The 19752-nt window shown below is 48.6% G+C and overlaps 1 protein-coding gene across 1 annotated transcript in view; it reads left to right on the plus strand.

The window, feature by feature from the left end:
* Window positions 1922-19752, plus strand: part of ABCB10 (ATP binding cassette subfamily B member 10) — a 34201-nt gene continuing 16370 nt past the window's right edge. Inside the window, exons 1-6 of the mRNA XM_018042167.1 lie at window positions 1922-1981; window positions 2038-2479; window positions 12143-12343; window positions 13195-13397; window positions 17726-17860; window positions 18639-18785. Of these exons, the coding sequence (XP_017897656.1) occupies window positions 1922-1981; window positions 2038-2479; window positions 12143-12343; window positions 13195-13397; window positions 17726-17860; window positions 18639-18785 (1188 nt within the window). The remainder of the gene's footprint in view (window positions 1982-2037; window positions 2480-12142; window positions 12344-13194; window positions 13398-17725; window positions 17861-18638; window positions 18786-19752) is intronic.

Raw genomic sequence — 19752 nt, forward strand, 5'->3', positions numbered from 1 at the left:
CAGGGAGGCGTGGCATGCTGCAGTCCTGGGGTTGCAGAGTCGGACACGACTGAGGGACTGAACACTTTTTTTTCTTTTTCTTTTTTTGGTGTGATGACCATATAAGTCCAGATGATCCTTTAGCCAATATTTAGTCCCTGCTTCTTTCCCCCACTGTGTTTTTTTAAAAGAACCATGGATGTTTTCTCTAGATTCTATGTTAGTAAATAAAAAAATTCTTGCTCATATATCATATGATAGGTGGGTGGGGGTTTTTTTCCAAGCATGACAATTTTGTCAGGGATAATTTTCAGATTATCATCTGACTGATTGTTAGAAGTGCAGGCAACACAGAGAGTTTATGGTATCTTCATGAGCTACACTTCAGGTATTTTGTTTTTTGACTCCAGACCCCAGAGAGTGCTGGCTGAAAATGTTGGACTTCATTCTGGAGAAGGCAGAAAGAAAAAGCCAGTCTCACCTTTCCCAGACAGTAGCAGCAACAGTTTTCTGGGAAGTAGAAAAGAGAAAGGAAGAGGAAGATTAGACTTGAATTAAAATTGTCACTTTTTTTCCCACAAAGTCATTATTTGACTTGATGTGGGATATTCGGCACTATATCTCCCTTGCTTTCAGAAGTCATCTAACAAAATCTCAGGACTTGCTTATTTATAAATCAGCAGTGTAAGCTTCAGTCACATTACACCTTGCATTCTAGAAGGTAGACGCCAGGGAGAGGCGGTGGGGGTGGAGTGGTGAACTATGGATTCCATGCCCCTCTAGGTTCAAGAGGTTGGAATTAAGAGGATGGAATTTAGAGGATTCCTGTTGTCTTCACAGGATTTAGGGTGGGATTTAATCCTACATTACCTCTCCATTATGGGTACTTCACCTCAAAAGTCCTACACTCCTTACCTACCAGGGCCCCAGGTAGGTAAGTGAGGCACTCTCCTGGAGGCAAAATTTAGGGAAACTCTAAATAGCTCCAGTAATCAAGATAAATGGTATTCTAAAGAAAAAAAAAATTGAAAACAAATTGCAAACAAAGCTGCTAATTGCTTGATTTTGTAAACAAAACTCTGAGGGCTGGGATCAATGTTGAGAGAGAGAGGTGGGCTTGCCCAAGTGCAGGGACAGATCCTTCATTTGAAATGTTGATACATTGTTCATTATGGATTTTTGCATTAATTTTGATTTTTTTAAAATTTGAACTAAAATATATTTATCTTGATTATTAACCATTCCCCCCCCCCCCGAATCCATAAATATTGCAGCTGAAGCAATGTTTCACTTTCACTGGCCTCATCCGAGTCCCAGCCTTTAAAATACTGAGAGATCAACAAAAAGCTATCCACTTTTCCTCAAACATTATTCTTAGATAAGGACCAGGCCCTGGAGTACGGATGTCAGGCCGTGAAGTCCCTGCGTCCCGGTGGGTTTTGACCCTAATCTGGGCTTTCCGCACTCGGGTATTACACAGCGCGCGTTCTGCCTGGCCTTACCGGGAAGCAGTCAGCCGGCGCAGCCGGGCCACCTCCGCTCAATGCACGTCTGTCCACCTTATGAGAGGACCCCTCTCCTCACAGAGCTACCCGAGTTTCAGCCCTCCGCCAAGCCCGCGAACACCAGCAGCCCGCTGCGGTCAGAAGCCGGGCGCGTGTGATCGCTCCTGCGCTCTCCGGCGCGCCGGCGTGACCAGGGTCCGCGCCGCTCCCAGCTTCTTCCGAGCGGTCCAGGGGCGCGCATTGCGGCCCGCGGGGCAGTGCGCAAGCGCGGCGGCCCCAGGCGCTGTCTTCCGCCTCTTCCACCGCGGGGCGGGCGGCGCGCCGGGCTCTGGGCTGCCCGGTGGGGGGCGCTGCCGACAGGCGCCGGGGACGGGCGGGGGCCCCCGGGGTGGTCGGGGCCGGACTCGGCGCCCCGGGGCGGGGCTGCGCGGGCGGGGATGGGGCGGGGCGCGGGGGCGGCTAACCGGGCAGGCGAGCGGCGGCGGCGGCGGCGCACGGTCGGACGCGGCGCCATGCGCGGGCCGCCGGCTTGGCCGCTGCGACTGCTCCTGAGGCGCGGCGCAGCCGCCCGCTCCCCCGGGACCCGGACGCTGTGGACGCACCCGGCGTTTGCGAGGCCTGGGGGCGTGCCCCCGGCCGTGCTCGCGGGGGCTGGGCCGCGCGAGCCCCGCGGCGGTGGGCGGGCGGGGGTCCCGGCGGCCCCGCGGGCGGCGCGGGCCTGGCGCGGCTCCTGGCGCTCTGGGCGCGGCCCCCCGGGCTGTCTAGGTGCTGGGCGCTCGCCGGGCCCGTCGCCTCCAGGCTCCCGCGCCCAGCGCTCCCTGGCTGCTCGACCTTGGTCGCGCGGGCCGCGGGAGAGGCTTGGCGGCGCGGGCCGGCCTTGCCTGCGGCCGCGGCGACTCCCGGTCACGACCCGCTGCTGCGGCCCGCGGCGGCCAGGCGCTCGGAGGCGCAGAAGCTCCTGAGCCTGGCGCAGCCCGAGCGCCGGAGGCTGGCAGGTAGGGCCCTCCTCTCGGTCACCGGCGACCTTACCCGTGCGAGGTCCGAGGCCGGCGAGAGGGGCACTGAGGGGGCAGCAGGGGGCCTGGGCGTCCTCCCTGCAGGTACGGACGGAGTGCGCCTGCTGTAGCGGTGCGGGTCCGCAGGTGCGCGGACACTCTGTAGCATATTATGCGAGTGGAGAGGCATCTTCTTATCACAGTCGTCAAGTCCGTTTCGCTTTTACTTTGCCAGCGTTCTCAAGTGACTTGGGTTGTTTGTTTGCTTTTACTCTGCCTGTAAAATAAATCGTAGACTCTAGAAAACCTATTTTGTAATATGCTCTTGCACTAAAAAGAAACACATACACGTTATTTGCGTCAGGTTAATTTCTTAAGCAGCTAACATTACTTTTACTCCGTGAAGCAAAACAATGTAAACCTTTCAGGTTTGTCCCGTTTTTGCCTCACAGAGCGGTAGGCAGGGAGTTACTAAGCTCTTCAGAAGAGTCAGCACTGGCTATGGTCAGTGATCGGTAAACTCTAGAAGGGTTGAGAAACTGCAGATCACAACCCAACTAAATCTTAACTGAGTAATTTTATAAAGTAAAAATGAATATTTTTAGAAACAAAATTCAGATTTTGTATAGTCTCATTTTTTGCCATAAATGGAGAAATGTTTAAATGCAAAGTCCTTGTAAGATCTAAATGCTTTTGAGGTTTCTCCAAATCTTCATTTCTTTTAATAAATATTGAGTCTTGTGTCCTAGGCCCTTGGGTTTCATTGATGAGCAGAAGAAAACCCGGTTCCTGCTCCTGCTGGGGCTTGCAGTTTAGTCAGGGAGAGGCATTAATGAAAAGATCATGTGACTAGAGATAAAACTGCAGGTTTGATGAGGGTTGCGAAAGAGGGTTTGTAATGTTCTTAGACTTGAAGCAGGTGAGAATCCCACATTTTTTGTTACAAATCTGTTGCTTTAGGAAGGATAGTCCTAGAGAAGGATTTGTAATATAGGGCAGGCTGGTGTGGGAGAGGAGGGCAACAGAATGGAAACATTTTACCTCTCACTGACTTTAACAGCTTAGTGGGTTCTTGGTATTACAGAGGTATAAAGAGAATAATCTTGTCACTTGGTTGTGCGTGTATTTTTGATGGAATTTTTTTTTCCCTGTTTCTCTTTTAAAAGAAAAACTTGAGATTAGGAGTTCTCATTGGACTATGAGCTTCTTGGGGAAAGAGCTGTGTCTGCTTCATCTTTCTGTGTCTAGTCCTTAGCGTGTGTGTGGCACAGAATAGGGCCTTCAAAGAGTGCCTTCAAAGAAGGAATAAGGGATGGCCCGACCAGGCCCAGGTGGAAACCTGAGTTTAGAAACACTGAGCACTGCAGGGTGTGTCCATCATCTTCATGTGTAATTAAAAATAAGTGTAGGAAATCCAGTTTTGTTTCTGAAATTTTAGATGTCAAGAAAGGTTTTAGGTATCAGGCTCAGGCTCTGTGGCACCCACGCATCTGGCCATGGTAGGTGGCCCAACCCTGCCTCTCCACATGGTCACGGTCCGTGTACCTTTGTACCTGTTCCCACATGTCCTGTCTGTGAGCCTGCTCAGAAGACAGCCTTTAAGGAAGCAAGAGCTGTACCTCCTTTCATTTTAAGAAGGGGAGCTAGTTAGATTTGCTGCCTTGAAAAAGTGTGAATGTATAATTTGAGGGAGTAAATCTTGGATTGGTACACTAATTTATTCCCACCTTTCAAACAGATAATCTGCCTGCAATGCAGGAGACCCCAGTTTGATCCCTGGGATGGGAAGATCCCTTGGAGAAGGGAAAGGCTACCCACTCCAGTATTCTGGCCTGGAGAATTCCAAGGACTGTATAGTCCATGGGGTCACAAAGAATCGGATACAGCCGCGTGACTTTCAATTCACTTTTCAAACAAACAATATATACATATTGTATTTAATATGATGAAAGCTCCTTATGAGGACATAGGGCTGCCTCAAAAGACAATGTACTATTGTCTATATACTATGTTGCACCCGCTCTGAATGTTGACATTTGTAGGATTAAGAGAATGTTGAGGGGGATCGCCATTAATTTGTAGCTTATCCTTGTAGGAGCAGCCTTAGACATTGGCCCATCTCTGTAATGCTGGGAATAACGAGCACGTGTGTGTGTGTGTGTACTTTAAATCAAGAGGCTGAAAAAAAAGCTGAATTGAAGAGAAGGAATTCCAATGTTTGTTAATTTTTAGAGAAAGGAATACAAAAATTCTGCTTCAGAAATTTAACTATATGATTGAATAGCAGTGTTTTCATCTGTGTTCAGCAGTTTGCTGAACATGCTGCCTTAACTGTGTGACCAGAAAGCTTTGATCTTACATGATTTGTATCAGAAACTCTAAAAACAGGGTCTGCCATCTGAGACGCCTGTGGGTATCTGCTGAAGACTGTCATGTCCGTCTCTCTTCTGAAGGAACCACAGTCCTTGATGCGCCCCTTGGCCCTTCCTCCCGTGTCTCACTTTGTGTTGAATTTGTAGATATCTTCCAGCAGCTGTGGCCTACAAGGTTGCTCTGCAGTCATTTTTCGCTGATAACTTGTCTTATCGTCTTGGTCACAGGAGTCTTAAAAGATGAAGGAGCTCACTGCGGGGCCCCTGTGGCTGATGGGATAAGAGGTGACTGGTCTGAGCTGTGCTCCCGGTCTGGCAGATAGAAGAGGCTGCTGGGGCGTCCAGTGAGTGAGAGGGTGGGAGCACCGTGCATGGAGCTGGGAGCTAGGAGTGAGCCCAGGGCCTGAGGGGGCAGTGGGATGACAGTGATGGAGGGTCTTGGTGCAGTGGGCACCACAGGGATTGTCTTGCTCATAATTCCCAGGTGGAAAGAAAGAAAGTGAAAGTCACTCAGTTGTGTCTGACTCTTTGTGACCCCATGGACTGTCCATGGAGTTCTTTTAGGCCAGAATACTGGAGTGGGTAGCCTTTCTCTTCTCCAGGGGATCTTCCCAACCCAGAGATCGAAGCCAGGTCTCCCGGATTGCAGGCGGATTCTTTACCAGCTGAGCCACACGGGAAGCCCAAGAATACTGGAGTGGGTAGCCTATCCCTTCGCCAGCAGATCTTCCTGACCCAGGAATCGAACCAGGGTCTCCTGCATTTCAGGCAGATTCTTTACCAACTGAGCTATCAGGGAATATCAATATCCCAGGTGGGTCACTGGTCAAGTGTGGAAGTTGCATGTCCAGCCCTCCACCCCCAAGCTGTTCACTTAAACATAGATAAGGACTTGTGTGGTTTGAGATGAGGACAGTTCTTAGAACCTGATGCCTGCCAGGAGCTTTTGCTACATTCATAGTTGAATATTACAGAGCTAGACCGTTAAGTGACCAGAATGAAGAGACTGATGAAACCAGCGGGTGTAGAAAGCAAGGCGAGGGCGAGGCGTGCTTAGAACGGCTGCATCCTGCACCCCAGGCCAGGAGTGAAAAGTTCTGACAAGGATAGTGCTGGTGGGGCAATGAGGCTGAACCTCGGAAACAAAATTGTTCCAGAAAGCCTTCAAGTGTATTTGCTTCGGAAATACCACATTTCAGAGAAAACCTGAACATCCTGTAGCTGTGCTGTGAAACGTGCTAGTCGGAGTTGATTCAAAAGTGAAATACCAGATATTGAAGGGACTTAGTATGGGGAAAAAATGTGAATTTTCTTTATGATTTAATGTTCATTGATGAGTAATACTTTGGATATATTGGATCAAATAAAATATGTTATTAAATTAATATTACCTGTTTCTCTTTAATGTGGCAACTAGAAGATTTTAAGTTCTGTGGGCAGCTTGCATGACGTGTGTGCTGGGCAGAAGTGCCAGTCGTGGGCAGGCCCATTGTGGTTACTGCGGCACAGATGCCACGCCTGTCGCTTGCACTCTAGCCTTGCCCAGACCTTTGTCTCCAGGTCACTCCACAGCCTCAGAGGCTTCCTTGGCGCTCCACTTCCTGCTGACTGTCGGCCCTTTCTACCTCTTGCCTTGTCCAGCTTAGCTACTTGCCAGGCTCCTTCACTTCAGCCTCTCACCTGCCTGGGCCCTCTACTCCTGTGTTCTCTGTGGACACTGAAAACTCCTTTCCTTCTCTGTCCCTCCTCTCGGAGAGTGGGACACAGCTGGCAGGGGCACCGGTCGGTCCTGACTACTTGCTGTGCCAGCTGTAATATAGAGACTGTGTGTGCGCTCAGTCATGTCTGACTCTTTGCGACTCTATGGACGGTAGCCCACCAGGCTCCTCTGTCCATGGGATTTTCCAGGCAAGAATATTGCAGTGGGTTGCCATTTCCTTTGCCAGGGGATCTTCCAACCCAGGGATCTCAGTGGCAGGTGGATTCGTTACCACTAGTGCCAGCTAGGAAGCCCAGTATGTTAATAGATAATAGTGGATACTTATCGTTGATTTAGCTTCCCTGGTGGCTCAGATGGTAAAGCGTCTGCCTGCAATGCAGAAGACCCAGCTTTGATCCCTGGGTCAGGAAGATCTCCTGGAGAAGGAAATGGCAGCCCACTCCAGTACTCTTGCCTGGAAAATTCCATGGACTGAGGAACCTGGTAGGCTACAATCCATGGGGTTGCAAAGAGTCGGACATGACTGAGCAACTTCACTTCACTTCATCGTTGATACTGACACTGGGCTGGAGACATCGTGTGTGCGTCATTTCTCACATTTCCTTGAGGGAAAGGTTATTTTTATTGCCACCTTCTAGATGCATAAACTGAGGTGCGGAGAGTTTGAATGACTCAGTCAAGGTCAGACAGCTAGATGACAGAGCTAGGGCACCGATCCTGTCAGTCCCAACTTCAGAACTCCCCAGGTCTCCCCAAATCTCAGGTCCTGTGGAGTCTAGCTCTTAAAAAGGCCTGCATTCCTTGTCACCATCCTATCCCCGCTGCCCCTCCTCCCCACTTCACCTTAGTTCCCCTCTTGCCTGGAGCAGGGCAGCCTCAGGTCCTTTCATTTCATTCTACAGCAGGAGTGAATCATTTAAAATACAAACCTGACCTCTCACTCCACAGCCTGAGACCCTGTTAGGCCTGCCTTGCTGCAGCGGCCCTGTTCTCTTTGAGAGCCTGGAGCCTCCTACCTGTTCTCTGCACCACAGTCCCCACTCCAGCATTATCCGGCAGCCTTTCTGCTCCCTGGCTGGCCTCACCCTCCCCAGCAGAGGTCCCTGGTGTTTTCTCAGCTTGGTTGTGGGAAGATGAAGAAGACAGATTTTTGTCTCGGAATGTGGTTCTGCAGTAGATGAACTGGGTGACCTTGTGCAAGCTCCCTCTAAGTGCTTGAGTTTCCTGTCTGGAAAATGAGGATGGTGAGAGCATTGTTGGAGGAGACAGTGTGTGTGGCAAATGCTTCAGATAGTGGTGGGTAGTTAATGCCTTAGTCCGTGAGTGACATGGGGCTTGCTGCACCTGCCTAGCTCAGTGGGCAGATGAGTCCTTAAAAGCGCTGTCCTGTGTCTAGTGGTGGTAGACAGGCTGTACAACCTTTGCTGCCCCCAGACCTGCCAGTCTAGGACCTGAGTACTGGCCACGGCCCTTCTCCAAGCAGCCTGCCTTTCAGGTTTTCCTTCTTTCTTTTCAAGGAGATTGCTCTCATTCTTTGAATGCCATGACTGGATAGACTTAGGGTAACAGAAAAATGCTTGAAAATACCTGTCAAGAGACAGTAACAGTCAGGCAAGGAAGAGGAGTAAGCAAATGCTGAATGAACCATGGGAAAAGATGGAGAATATCCAGAAGGATTGTGGTGTACTTGGCTCATCAGGTCTGGGGAGGAATCAGGGAGGATAGTTGCGGTGCAAATTCATGACTCATGAATGTCAGAGATGGTGTTGTGTAGTAAAATCTTAACAGAAATCCAGCTAACCCAAAGCAGAATTTTTTTTTTTTTTACTTTGTATACATTTAACTTGTAGAAGATCCAACAAGTCCATCCTAGAGGAAATCAGTCCCAAATGTTCATTAGAAGGACTGATGCTGAAGCTGAAACTCCAATACTTTGGCCACGTGATGCAAAGAACTGACTCATTTGAAAAGACCCTGATGCTGGGAAAGATTGAAGGTGGGAGGAGAAGGGGATGACCGAGGGTGAGATGGTTGGATGGCATCACTGACTCAATGGACATGAGTTCGAGTAAACTCCAGGAGTTGGTGATGTACAGGGAGGCCTGACATGCTGCAGTCCATGGGATTGCAAAGAGTCGAACACGACTGAGTGACTGAACTAAACTGAACTTATAGAAGAAAGAGGCAAATGGCAGTAATAATTTTTTTTTTTAATTTAAAGGGGAGATCCTGAAACGATTTTTTTTAGGATTGATTGTTTTGGCTTTGCTGGCTCTTTGTTACTGCGTGTGGGCTTTCTCGAGTTTCAGCAAGTGGGGCTGCCCTCTAGCTGTGGTGTGAGGACTTCTCATTGCAGTGGCTGCTTGCTGTGGAACACAGACTCTAGACTTCAGTAGTTGCGGCGCGGGGGTTCAGCTGCCTTGCTGCAAGTGGAGTTAGTGTCCTGACCAGGGGTCAAACCCATGTCAGCCGCATTGGCAGGTGGGTTCCTAACCACTGGACCACCACAAGCCCCTGGAGCGAAGTTTAATTCAGCCAAATTCCCTTCTCTTTGTAATCATTATCATTACTATGTAAGAACTAGTGTGTGTTCATGCTGAACAGGTTCTTGTTTTGGAATCATAACTGAATTTGAAGACTAGAGGTGGGAGGGAGATGAGCCCTGGTAGCACTTTGCATATACATTACACTTACAGAAGTATTTGCCAAAGGGAAGAAGCAGACTAGAGAAACTGCCTGCTGATGACAGATGAAACAGGTCTTCCGGGTTAATTCCCGGGTCGCCAGGCCACTGGCTTCCGTGGCCATGCCCTTTAGAACCTGAGCTACACATGCTCCCAGAACCCTTGGGCTTTCGGTCCTCCTGAGCACAGTTATCAGGAACACAGAGTTTTGAAACAAGATCCTGAGTCTTACAGCAAACTAAAAGGGCACTTGGCCAGGTTTATATTACGCAGTCAGGTACGCGGGTTTCCTGGCTCCTGTAAAGGAGTCATTTCCACACAGACTTTCCGAGCTACCAGATCTTGTATTTCTCTTTGGGCTGTTGTTGAACTTTGACATGCTTTTCTCCCTCCTTTGCCTGAGTTCAGTTTGTTCATTCATCCAGCCAGTATTTATTGAGCTTATACTATATGCCTGTCCCTGTAGGCAGTTAGGATATAACAGTGAACAAAATAGAAATCTTTTCTCCTAATGGAGAGATACAGTAGATAAGTGAAACTTCCCAAAGGCTGGGAAATGCCGGAAAGAGAATGAAAGGTGTGCCGGGGTTTGTATTATAGATGGGGTTGCAGAGCAGGCCCCCTTTGAGGGGAGGTGTTAGAAGACCCCCAGGAGGGAGAGAGTCTGGGCAGTATTCCTGACTTAACAAGCTCATATTTCTCCTAGAGCTGTTTGCCAGCTGAACTACCGATTGGCAGAGTTTGCTCTTAACTCTTTGTATTAAGGTTTTGTAAAAGTGAAGCCTTTCACTCAAGTGTTAGCTTTAGGCAAGACACAGAGAAGCTATTTGCAGGGTGTTGGGAGCAGCCCTCCCCCACACTGTGTCCACTTAGGGTCCTTGCCATTGACTGTTTAGTGATGGTGCTAGCAGTGGGGGCGGGGGGGGGGAGCGGGTCAGGAGGGACAGAGGGAGCCCCAGGAGGACTGAACTTGGAGGGGTCACAGTGGCATACATATGCACCCTGCCCCAGTCACCTGGTGCCACTCTGCAGAAGGAAACGGTTACTCGTTTGTTACTTCCTTGGAGGTGTTTTGTGCACGCGTGCATGCTAAGCTGCTTCAGTCATGTCTGACTCTTTGCGACCCTGTGGACCCTAGTCCACTAGGCTCTTCTGCCCATGGGATTCTGCAGGCAAGAATACTGGAGTGGGTGCCATGCCCTCCACCAGGGGACTTTTCTGATCCAGGGATCGAGCCTGCATCTCATCTCCTGCATTGGCAGGCGGATTCTTTACCACTAGCGCTGCCTGGGAAGTTCTTTGACCATGGCCCAGCTGTAAAGGTAAACATATGGATGTGTGAGTTTATTTTGAAAGATCATTGGGTGTGTCAGTTTAGGGCCTCCAACAAGCAGATGTCAGAACAGAATTAGAGGTACAAGAGATCTACTTGGCTGAACGCGTGTGAGAGATAAGGCCAAAGGAAGTAGGAGGAGGTGGGCGGAGCCTTTGGTCACAATGCAGGTCTGAAACCATGATTCTCCTTGAAAGCTTCTATTTACTTTCTTAAACTGTGGATGCCAGTGGAGAGGCACCCGGTGTACATTCCAGATATTTAGACGACATATACACACTGAGCCATTTGCCTGTTGGGTGCACAGCTTCAGGCTGAGGAATTTCTGGGGTGGTTTTGTGCCTACGTGAACTTAAGAACCAACTAGCAAAAAAGGCCCACAAACATTTGTGTCCTCGGCTTTTCTTGATAACAGTGTGTCTTAGTGGATTGCCTCATGTTGCTTTCCATAGAGTCACCTCATTGTTTTTAATGACTGCATAATATGTATAAAATACATGTTCCATAATTGGTTTAACTTTTCTTCACTAAGAAATATTTGGAGTATTTTGAATCTTTTGTTGGTATAAGCAATGCCTTAATGAACACACTTGAGTGTACCTTTTTTTGCATACACATATGGGAGTGTATCTACACGTTAGAGATAGAATTGGTGGACGAAAGGGAGTGTGCAGTTACATTTTGACTGGTAGGATCTCATCACCTTCCACTGCGACTGTACCAGTTTGCATAGCTACTAACAGTGTAAATGCCGCTTCCTTGCAGCTACACTAACAGGGTGTTGTCAAACTCTGAACTTTGCCAAACCAGTAGATGACAAATGATACATCTTTGTGGTTAAATTTGCATTCCTTATTATGAATGTAGTTATCTGTGACACATGCTGTTCCTAATCAGATTTTCTCAATATTTTCTTTTCTGAAAGGATTCTGTGCCTTTTTTAAGGAGTGTGAACAGTTGTGTTCTTGCATATTTTTATAATCATGATGATACTCTGGTACTTTATTTCCCAAAGCAGTCATATTAAGAAGGAAGGTATCACACAAGTAGTGGATGCCCATACCTGCTTTCCATAGCCTACAGTCTTGTGAAATATTAGACATAATCAAGAGCTTTACCTGTGTCGTTTGATCTTCAAGCTAAGACGCAGTTAGATGCCAAGGAGTAACTACATACAGCATGAATGTAGGAAAAATGTCATCTGAGTTGAACCCCTAGATCAAGAGGCAGGAGGGAGACCAGAGTGGATTTTTGTGGTTAGCTCTCAGTTGCTCCTGGGGAAGAAGAGAGGAACAGACCAGGGTGAAGCCAGGTCGTCTGGTCTGGATACTTGTGTAGGATCAGTGCCCCCTACTGACACCCTGCCTGATATGGTCCCAGAACCAGATCTGGCACTCCTCTTTAGTCAGGGGTCCAGGAGCTAAAGGGAGGAGACTCCCAGCATCTGAGCATCACACGCTCTGAAAAGATTTTTCGGGAAAGAAGCTGATGAACTCAGCGCCCTGTTCCTTGGGCAAAGCACCGAAGAACCGGAGAGTTGCTTGTGTTTTCCAGCTGCAGTTGGGTTTCTGGCGGTGTCCAGTGTCATCACCATGTCCGCCCCCTTCTTCCTGGGGAAGATCATTGACGTCATCTACACAAACCCCTCTGCAGACTGCAGCTCCAGCCTCACCCGCCTCTGCCTGGCGCTTGGAGGCGTGTTCCTGTGCGGTGCCGCGGCCAATGCCGTCCGTGTCTACCTCATGCAGACGTCAGGTGCCGGGACCCTGCTCCTGGGCGGCCTGGGTGGGGCGGGGTGGGTCTCGTGGGCTCCCTGTGCTCTGGCACCCCCAGGCTGGGGATCGTGGTAGACAAGGGACTCTGTGCTCACCCCTCCTCTCCGGCATTAGAGCTCAGTTGCCTGTGTGTCTCCAGGAGGTTGGGTGGTGGTGTGCAGCCTCTGAGCTGCCCACCGGGGGCAGCCCCTGCAGGTGGCGTCGGGTGATGCTGCCCAGTATCGCTGTGTGTTCCTTGGACACCCTTTCTATCCCTCCCCTCTCTCCATCCCTGCTGAGCTGCCCGCCCGGGGCAGCCCCTGCATGTGGCGTCAGGTGATGCTGCCCAGTATCGCTGTGTGTCCCCTGGACACCCTTTCTATCCCTCCCCTCTCTCCATCCCTGCTGAGCTGCCCGCGCTGGTCAGCCCCTGCACTTGGTTTTGGGTTATGCTGCCCAGTATCGCTGTGAGGCCTGTTAGTTGATAGGCAGTGACACCACCATGGTGACGGAGCCTGGGACAGCCGACTCCATGTCATTGCTGGCCCTTCAGCTGATAAAATGCTCTGTAGATAATTAGCCAGTTCTTGCCATTTGAAAGTTAAATCCAGGAAAGGATTGTGAGAGAGAAGCAGAATTAGCTTGTGAGAAGTCAGTGTGATAAAACTGTAAACTGCACTGCTGATCTCTGTACTCTGTCATCGGCCCCACGGGCTGTGGTCGCTACGGGGAGCCCTGCGCTGGCCAGCAGCACATGCGCGTGGCTGTGTCTGGTGTCCCACCAGGCCATGACCTGGGCAGCTGCGGGTGTGCAGCTGAGCCCCCACTGATGCTGCCTCTTTTGCCTTGCAGGTCAGCGCATCGTGAATAGGTTGAGGGCTTCACTCTTCTCCTCAGTGCTGAAGCAGGAGGTGGCTTTCTTTGACAAGACACGCACAGGAGAGCTGATCAACCGTCTGTCTGCAGACGCAGCCCTCCTGGGGCGCTCAGTGACGGAGAACCTCTCAGACGGGCTCAGGGCTGGAGCGCAGGCCTCTGTTGGCATCGGCATGATGGTACGTCCCTCAGCTTCTGTGTCCGTCCGTGCACCCTGGCAGGGTGAGCCGCACTCCCGTGAGCTGTGCTCAGCACTGTGCAGAGGCCTTGGGGACCCAGGGCAGTTGCCTTATTGTTGGCACCTGAACCTTCACTTCTTATCTGGAGATCAGAGTGTGGCTTTTGCAAAAGCCTTGTTGCTTGGGTTCTAAGAACGTGTGGGGGTGGGAATGAGCCCAGGTAGGAAGAGCCCTGGTGCCGAGTGCTAGACTGAGGCGGAGCACTAGGCTGTCAGTCTGTCCAGCCATCTGTCCTCAAAGGCAGGAAACTGCTACTGTCAGTCATCTCTACAGGACCTGAGGGTTGTTCCCTGTCCTCCTCCTGTCAGGAGCAGGATGGGCTCCCTTTGCACAGACAGGCAGCTCTGCAATCATTTACCCTCTCCACCCATCATATCTCTTCCTCCTTAGCTGGGGACTGGAGCCCCTCACATCTGCTTGCCTCCATTCATACCAGGTGTCTGAAGACACACCTTCTCCTGTGCTGCTGGCCGGGAGAAATGTAGTGCAGGCCACGTGTGCAACTTAAATTTTCTAGTTGTTGTTGTTGTTCAGTCGCCAAGCAGTGTCTGACTCTCTGTGACCCCAGTACATGGACTGCAGTACACCAGGCCTCCCTGTCCCTCACCATCTGGAGTTTGCCCAAGTTCATATCCACTGAATCAGTGATACCATCCAACCATCTCATCCTCTGTCATCCCTTTCCCTCCTGCCTTCAATCTTTCCCAGCACCAGGGTCTTTTCCAGTGAGTTGACTCTTCACATCAGGTGGCCAAAGTATTGCAGCATCAGCTTCAGCATCAGTCCTTCCAATGAATACTCAGAGTTGATTTCCTTTAGGATGGTTGGATCTCCTTGCAGTCCACAGGACTCTCAAGAGTCTCCTCCAGCACCACAGTTCGAAAGCATCACTTCTTCGGTGTTCTACCTTCTTTACGGTCCAGCTTTCACAGCCATAAATGACTACTGGGAGAACCATACATACCCTTGACTATGTGGACCTGTATATGTAAAGTGATGTCGATGCTTTTTAATATACTGTCTGGGTTTGTCATAACTTTCCTGCCAAGAAGCAGTTGTCTTCTAATTCCATGGCTGCAGCCACCATCCTCAGTGCTTTTAGAGCCCAGGAAGAGGAAACATGTCACTGCTTCCACCTTTCCCCCTTTTATTGGCCATGAGATGATGGGACCGGATGCCATGATCTTAGGTTTTTTTTAATATGGAGTTTTAAGCCTCCTTTTTCACTCTCTTCTTTCACCCTCATCAAGAGGCTCTTTTAATTCCTCGCTTTCTGCCTTCAAAGTGGTATCATCTGCATATCTGAAGTTGTTGATATTTCTCCAGTAGCCACATTTCAAAAAGGAAACAGAGGACCTTCAATAGCAGTCTAGTGGTTAGGACTTCACCCTTTCACTGCTGAGGGCCTAGGTTCAATCCTGCAAGCTGTGTGGAGGAGCCAAAACAGTTTTTTAATAAAACAGAAAGAAAGGTGAAATAAGATTAATTTTTGATATAATTTTACTTAATATAAACAAAGTTTATCAATTCAACATGTATTTAATATAAAAATCATTAATCAAATATTTTTCATATTACGATTTTAAAATATTCTGTATATTTTATACTTACAGAACATCTAAGTCTGGAGGCTTTCATTGGAAATAATCAATATTTAGGTTTTGTAAAATTTGTGGTTGAAAAGCACACACCAGAATCTCCAGACATACTTAAAACTGTATTAGTAACTGAACAGAAATGGAATATCAGCTTTTGAAATTTAATTTTAATTACAGCTAAAATTTAAAGTGTCGTTCCCTAGCACACTGACCACCTCTCAGGTGACCAGCAGCCATCAATGCTGTCATCTTGGTGCAGTTCTAGACCCTAGAATGAGGACTGTGGCTGATTTTTCCTCATAGGTGGAAAAGCTGAAGTTTCTGACCAGTGTCCCAGAGAGCATTGAGTCCGGAGCAGAAGGCTATGTTGCCAGAGTGAGCCTGTAAGGTCTACCATACAGAATGGAAGACGGCTTTGAAATCTTGTGTACACTCAGCCAAGAGAGAAGCAAAGCTCTGGGAGAAGGCCCTTCTATACTAAATAAAGCACCGTTTCCAGATATTAATAGTCTGGGGCTCAGGAAGAGTAGCATTTGAAGGGCAGGGCGTCAGAGGGGGCCTGTGTCAGTGCCTTGAGCAGCATAACAGTACCACGAGTGGGGGCTCAAACAGCAGAAGTGTATTTCCTACAGATCTGGACTCTGGGAGTCCAACGTCGAGGTGCTGACGAAGTAGGTTCGTTCTGAGGCCTCTTCCCGTGGCTTGCGTGCAGCCACCCTCTCACTGCGAGCTCTGTTCACATGGCCTTTCGCCTGTGCTTGTGTGGAGAGAGTTGGCTACTCTCTTAAAAAGACAAGATCAGGGCCCTCACCCTTATAACCACATTTTACCTTAATTCCTTCCTTAGAGGCTCCATCCACATCCAGCCCTGTGGAGGTGTAAGGCCTGTGAGTTTGAGGGGGACACAGATGCTCAGCTGGAGAAGGCAATGGCACCCCACTCCAGTACTCTTGCCTGGCAAATCCCATGGACGGAGGAGCCTGGTAGGCTGCAGTCCATGGGGTCGCTAGGAGTCGGACACGACTGAGCAACTTCGCTTTCGCTTTTCACTTTCATGCATTGGAGAAGGAAATGGCAACCCACTCCAGCGTTCTTGCCTGGAGAATTCCAGGGACGGGGGAGCCTGGTGGGCTGCCGTCTCTAGGGTCGCACAGAGTCAGACACGACTGAAGCAACTTAGCAGCAGCGACAGCAACAGATGCTCAGCTTATAGCAGGGCCTCATGAGGAGGCACGCCCCGGGATCTGGCCTTCAGGTCTGGAGGGACTGACAGATTCATCCTTTCTCACGGGTCCCTGGACCCGACTATGGTAAGCCTGCTTCCGAGAACCTAATGATGTCTGTACCATACTGTCAGTTTAGTAGTTTACATGTGGGTTCTTCCTCCCAGCATCGAGCTGTGTGTTCCTGATTCTGCAGCACTCCTTTCCGTGACAGCACCTGCCTCATCCTTCAGAAGGTTATCTCTAAGCATGGAACTGGAGCACAGGGAGGGAGGGTCCTGAGACCATCCCCAAGCTCAGGGACAGCAAGGGGTATTCCTGCCGTGCCGTGCAGACAGCTTGCCTGGGCTGTGTTGTGTTCAGACCTACTCGATTGCCTCGCTGCTCCGCCTGTGTCCTGCAGGCCACTGATACCCCAGTGCCTGCTTGTCTGTTCAGGGTGGCCCATCCCCAGAGGCCAAGGTACTGAGCTCATTGCTGCCTCAGGGCCCTGCACATTCTCTTCCAAGACCACAGGGCACTCCAGGCTTTCTCTCTCTCTATCTCATCTGTTTTTTCTCTGACTCCCACCTCACCTCTCCCCTTAGATGGAACTCCCTGTGGGTCAGTTACCTCCCAGGTGCCTAGGATAGTGTCTGCTGTCTGTAGGCCTTAGGTACTCAGTTGTTGAATGAGTAAATAAGTGAATGATTGCTTGATCCATCCTTCACTTTACATTTCAGTCTGCAGCTTTCCCCCAGCATTTTAGGGGAGTCTTATACTGATGAGACTATTTGATAATGAATAATGATGCTAACACCATTTAAAATACAATCACCTAATTGCAGGGTTGGCTATAGGAAAACCCTATTGTGTTACTTACTCTCTGGGCAACTCCAGTTGTTAGGAGACTCCTTTTGTTGAGTCCAGATCCATCTGCCTGAGATTCCAGTCCTCTAAGCCATGGAAACAGCTCTAACTTGGTTGTCACACCTCTGCAAGTCCGCCTTCAACTTTGTCACGTGACGTGGGGGTTTTTGGTCTTGCTGCCATCTGAGTCATTTCAGGGAGACATTGCTCTGGTTGTTCAGAACCCTTGATGCAGACTTGAATACAGAACTCCTGGTGTGGTCTGGCCAGTGTGGAGCAGAAGGGGTCTCCTTCCTCCATCCCCGCTGCTCTGTTGAGTAGTGTGGTCTGATTTGGATAGCACTGGCCAGCGTCGTGCCAGTAGTGGTACAGCATTGCAGGGCAAAGGGGCTCCACAGCCTCAGAGGCTGTCTGTCACGTTGCTCCTGTGTGGCGGCTGAATATCCACGGGGCTTTGTGAAGACCGAGAATGTCTGAAAAGTTCTACCAAACAGCACCTGTAGGCCTACCTATTAATTTAAACATACACATGTTTACAGTGGGCAGTGAGAGTATCTTGCTACTCTGTGTAACACATATGTTTTGGGTTTTTTGACAGTTTTTTGTGTCCCCTAAACTGGCCACTTTTGTTTTGAGTGTGGTGCCTCCAGTGTCCATCATCGCTGTGCTTTATGGCCGGTACCTACGGAAACTGACCAAAGTCACCCAGGACTCCCTGGCACAGGCCACTCAGGTAAAGGCCCCTCCCTGGTGTGGTCTCCACTTGGATGCTCAGAGCCAGGTTATCGGTGGGCAGACCCAAAGTAATGTGTCTAACCTTTCCAAAAAGTACATCCTTTGCCTGGTGTTAGCCCTGCAGATCCTGGAACCCAAAGCATTCTGCCTTCTAGACTTGATTTCTACCCACACCTCAGCACTGATCCCACTTGACTACATCATATGAGCTCAAGTCACTGTTTTTTATAGGGTGAAAAGGCTAATCATGTTCTGAAAATAGTTGTTCTGGATGATACTCTATCCTTTATTAACTAATAAGTGTGGCTTTCTAGTGCTGTCCTTGTAATGCTGTCCAGTTCTGTCTTTTTTAAAAATTAAAAATAATCATTATATTTTCATTATAAAAGCCATGCATATTTATGAAAATAGAATTTTGAGAAATATAATGAGGAAAAAAATGCATAATCCTAGCTCTGAATGAATATTATTAACATTTTGGAGTCTATGATTTTATCTTATCTTTCCCACTGCATAAAAATATATTTATTTATCTACCAACCTTCTCACTTCTTTTTCTTTTTTTTTCTCACTTATTTTTCTATCTACCTATATATATGATGTGTGTATGTATAGATACATATTTGTTTCCAGAAGCAGGATTCTTCACATACTCTGCTTTGTAGTCTGTTTTCACTTAGTTGCATATGACAAGCAGCTTTCTGTTGATAGTATCTTAAATGTGAGAACCACATTTTAATTTTGCCTCCCGTGAAATGTTTGTATTATTCTCCCAGCTAGCTGAGGAACGTATTGGAAACATAAGAACTGTTCGAGCTTTTGGGAAAGAAACAACTGAAATAGAGAAATACACCAACAAAGTGGACCATGTGATGCAGTTAGCAAGGAAAGAGGCATTTGCTCGGGCTGGCTTCTTTGGAGCAGTAAGTTGATTATTTTGGAAAGAACGAAAAGTGTAGACGTCGTGATCAGGAGAGATTTTTATTCTGTGACTCTTACCATACATAGAAAATACTTCCCTTCTCCCTCAAGACTAAGAATTACCATTCTTAAAAATATTTTTGTGAAGGAAGGGGAAAGCAAGTAAATGTAATTAAAGGAAAGGTGGTGAGACCAAAACTGTGGATCAGGCCCTGACATCCACTTCACCTGGAAACTGGTTAGACACACGGATCCTCAGCTCCACGAAACTCTTAGAATGGGGCTGGCGATCTGTCCTTTAGCCCCAGGTCATTCTGGTGTAGGCAGTTTTAAACCCACTGAGAATTAGCCAGAATAACCTCAGTGTATTCAAGAAGAGGGTATAAGAAAGTTGACCACATTGATCACAGGGAACTCAGGTAGGACACCGAGCTAGAAAATCACCATGATGGCAGAGTCACAATACTTTCAAAGTGGAAAGATGGTAGCAGTGATTCAGTAATGGCCGTAGCTCAACAGACAGGAAGCCCTGAGGAGGCACGCTTACAGAGACGACGTACCTAATGCACATCAGAGCAGATAAGCCCCGTATCTTACCTGGCTTCTCAGTGCAGCCTGCCCAGCCCACCGTGGTAGAATACATCGGGGAGGCATCCTTAATATCATTTTTTTCCCTTTGCAAATAAATTAGATTGAATAAAATAGGAATCTGATAGGTAGCTTAGCATCTAGGTTTCTATGTTGATGAGATTATTTCCTTCAATATTATGATATTTCAGAAATATTTTTGAGGGACTTAACCTGACTTTCCAGCAGTTAAGATTTCGTGCTTCCATCACAGGAGGCAGAGATTTGATCCCTGGTCAGAGAACTAAAATCCCATATGGTGTGCAGTATAGCCAAAAAAAAAAGAAAGAATTTTAAAGTTCAGATTAAAATGTATTTTGGGAAAATCTTGCTTGATGGTTA

The sequence above is a fragment of the Capra hircus genome, chromosome 28 (genome assembly GCF_001704415.2).
Source record: "Capra hircus breed San Clemente chromosome 28, ASM170441v1, whole genome shotgun sequence".
Taxonomy (NCBI): Eukaryota; Metazoa; Chordata; class Mammalia; order Artiodactyla; family Bovidae; genus Capra; species Capra hircus.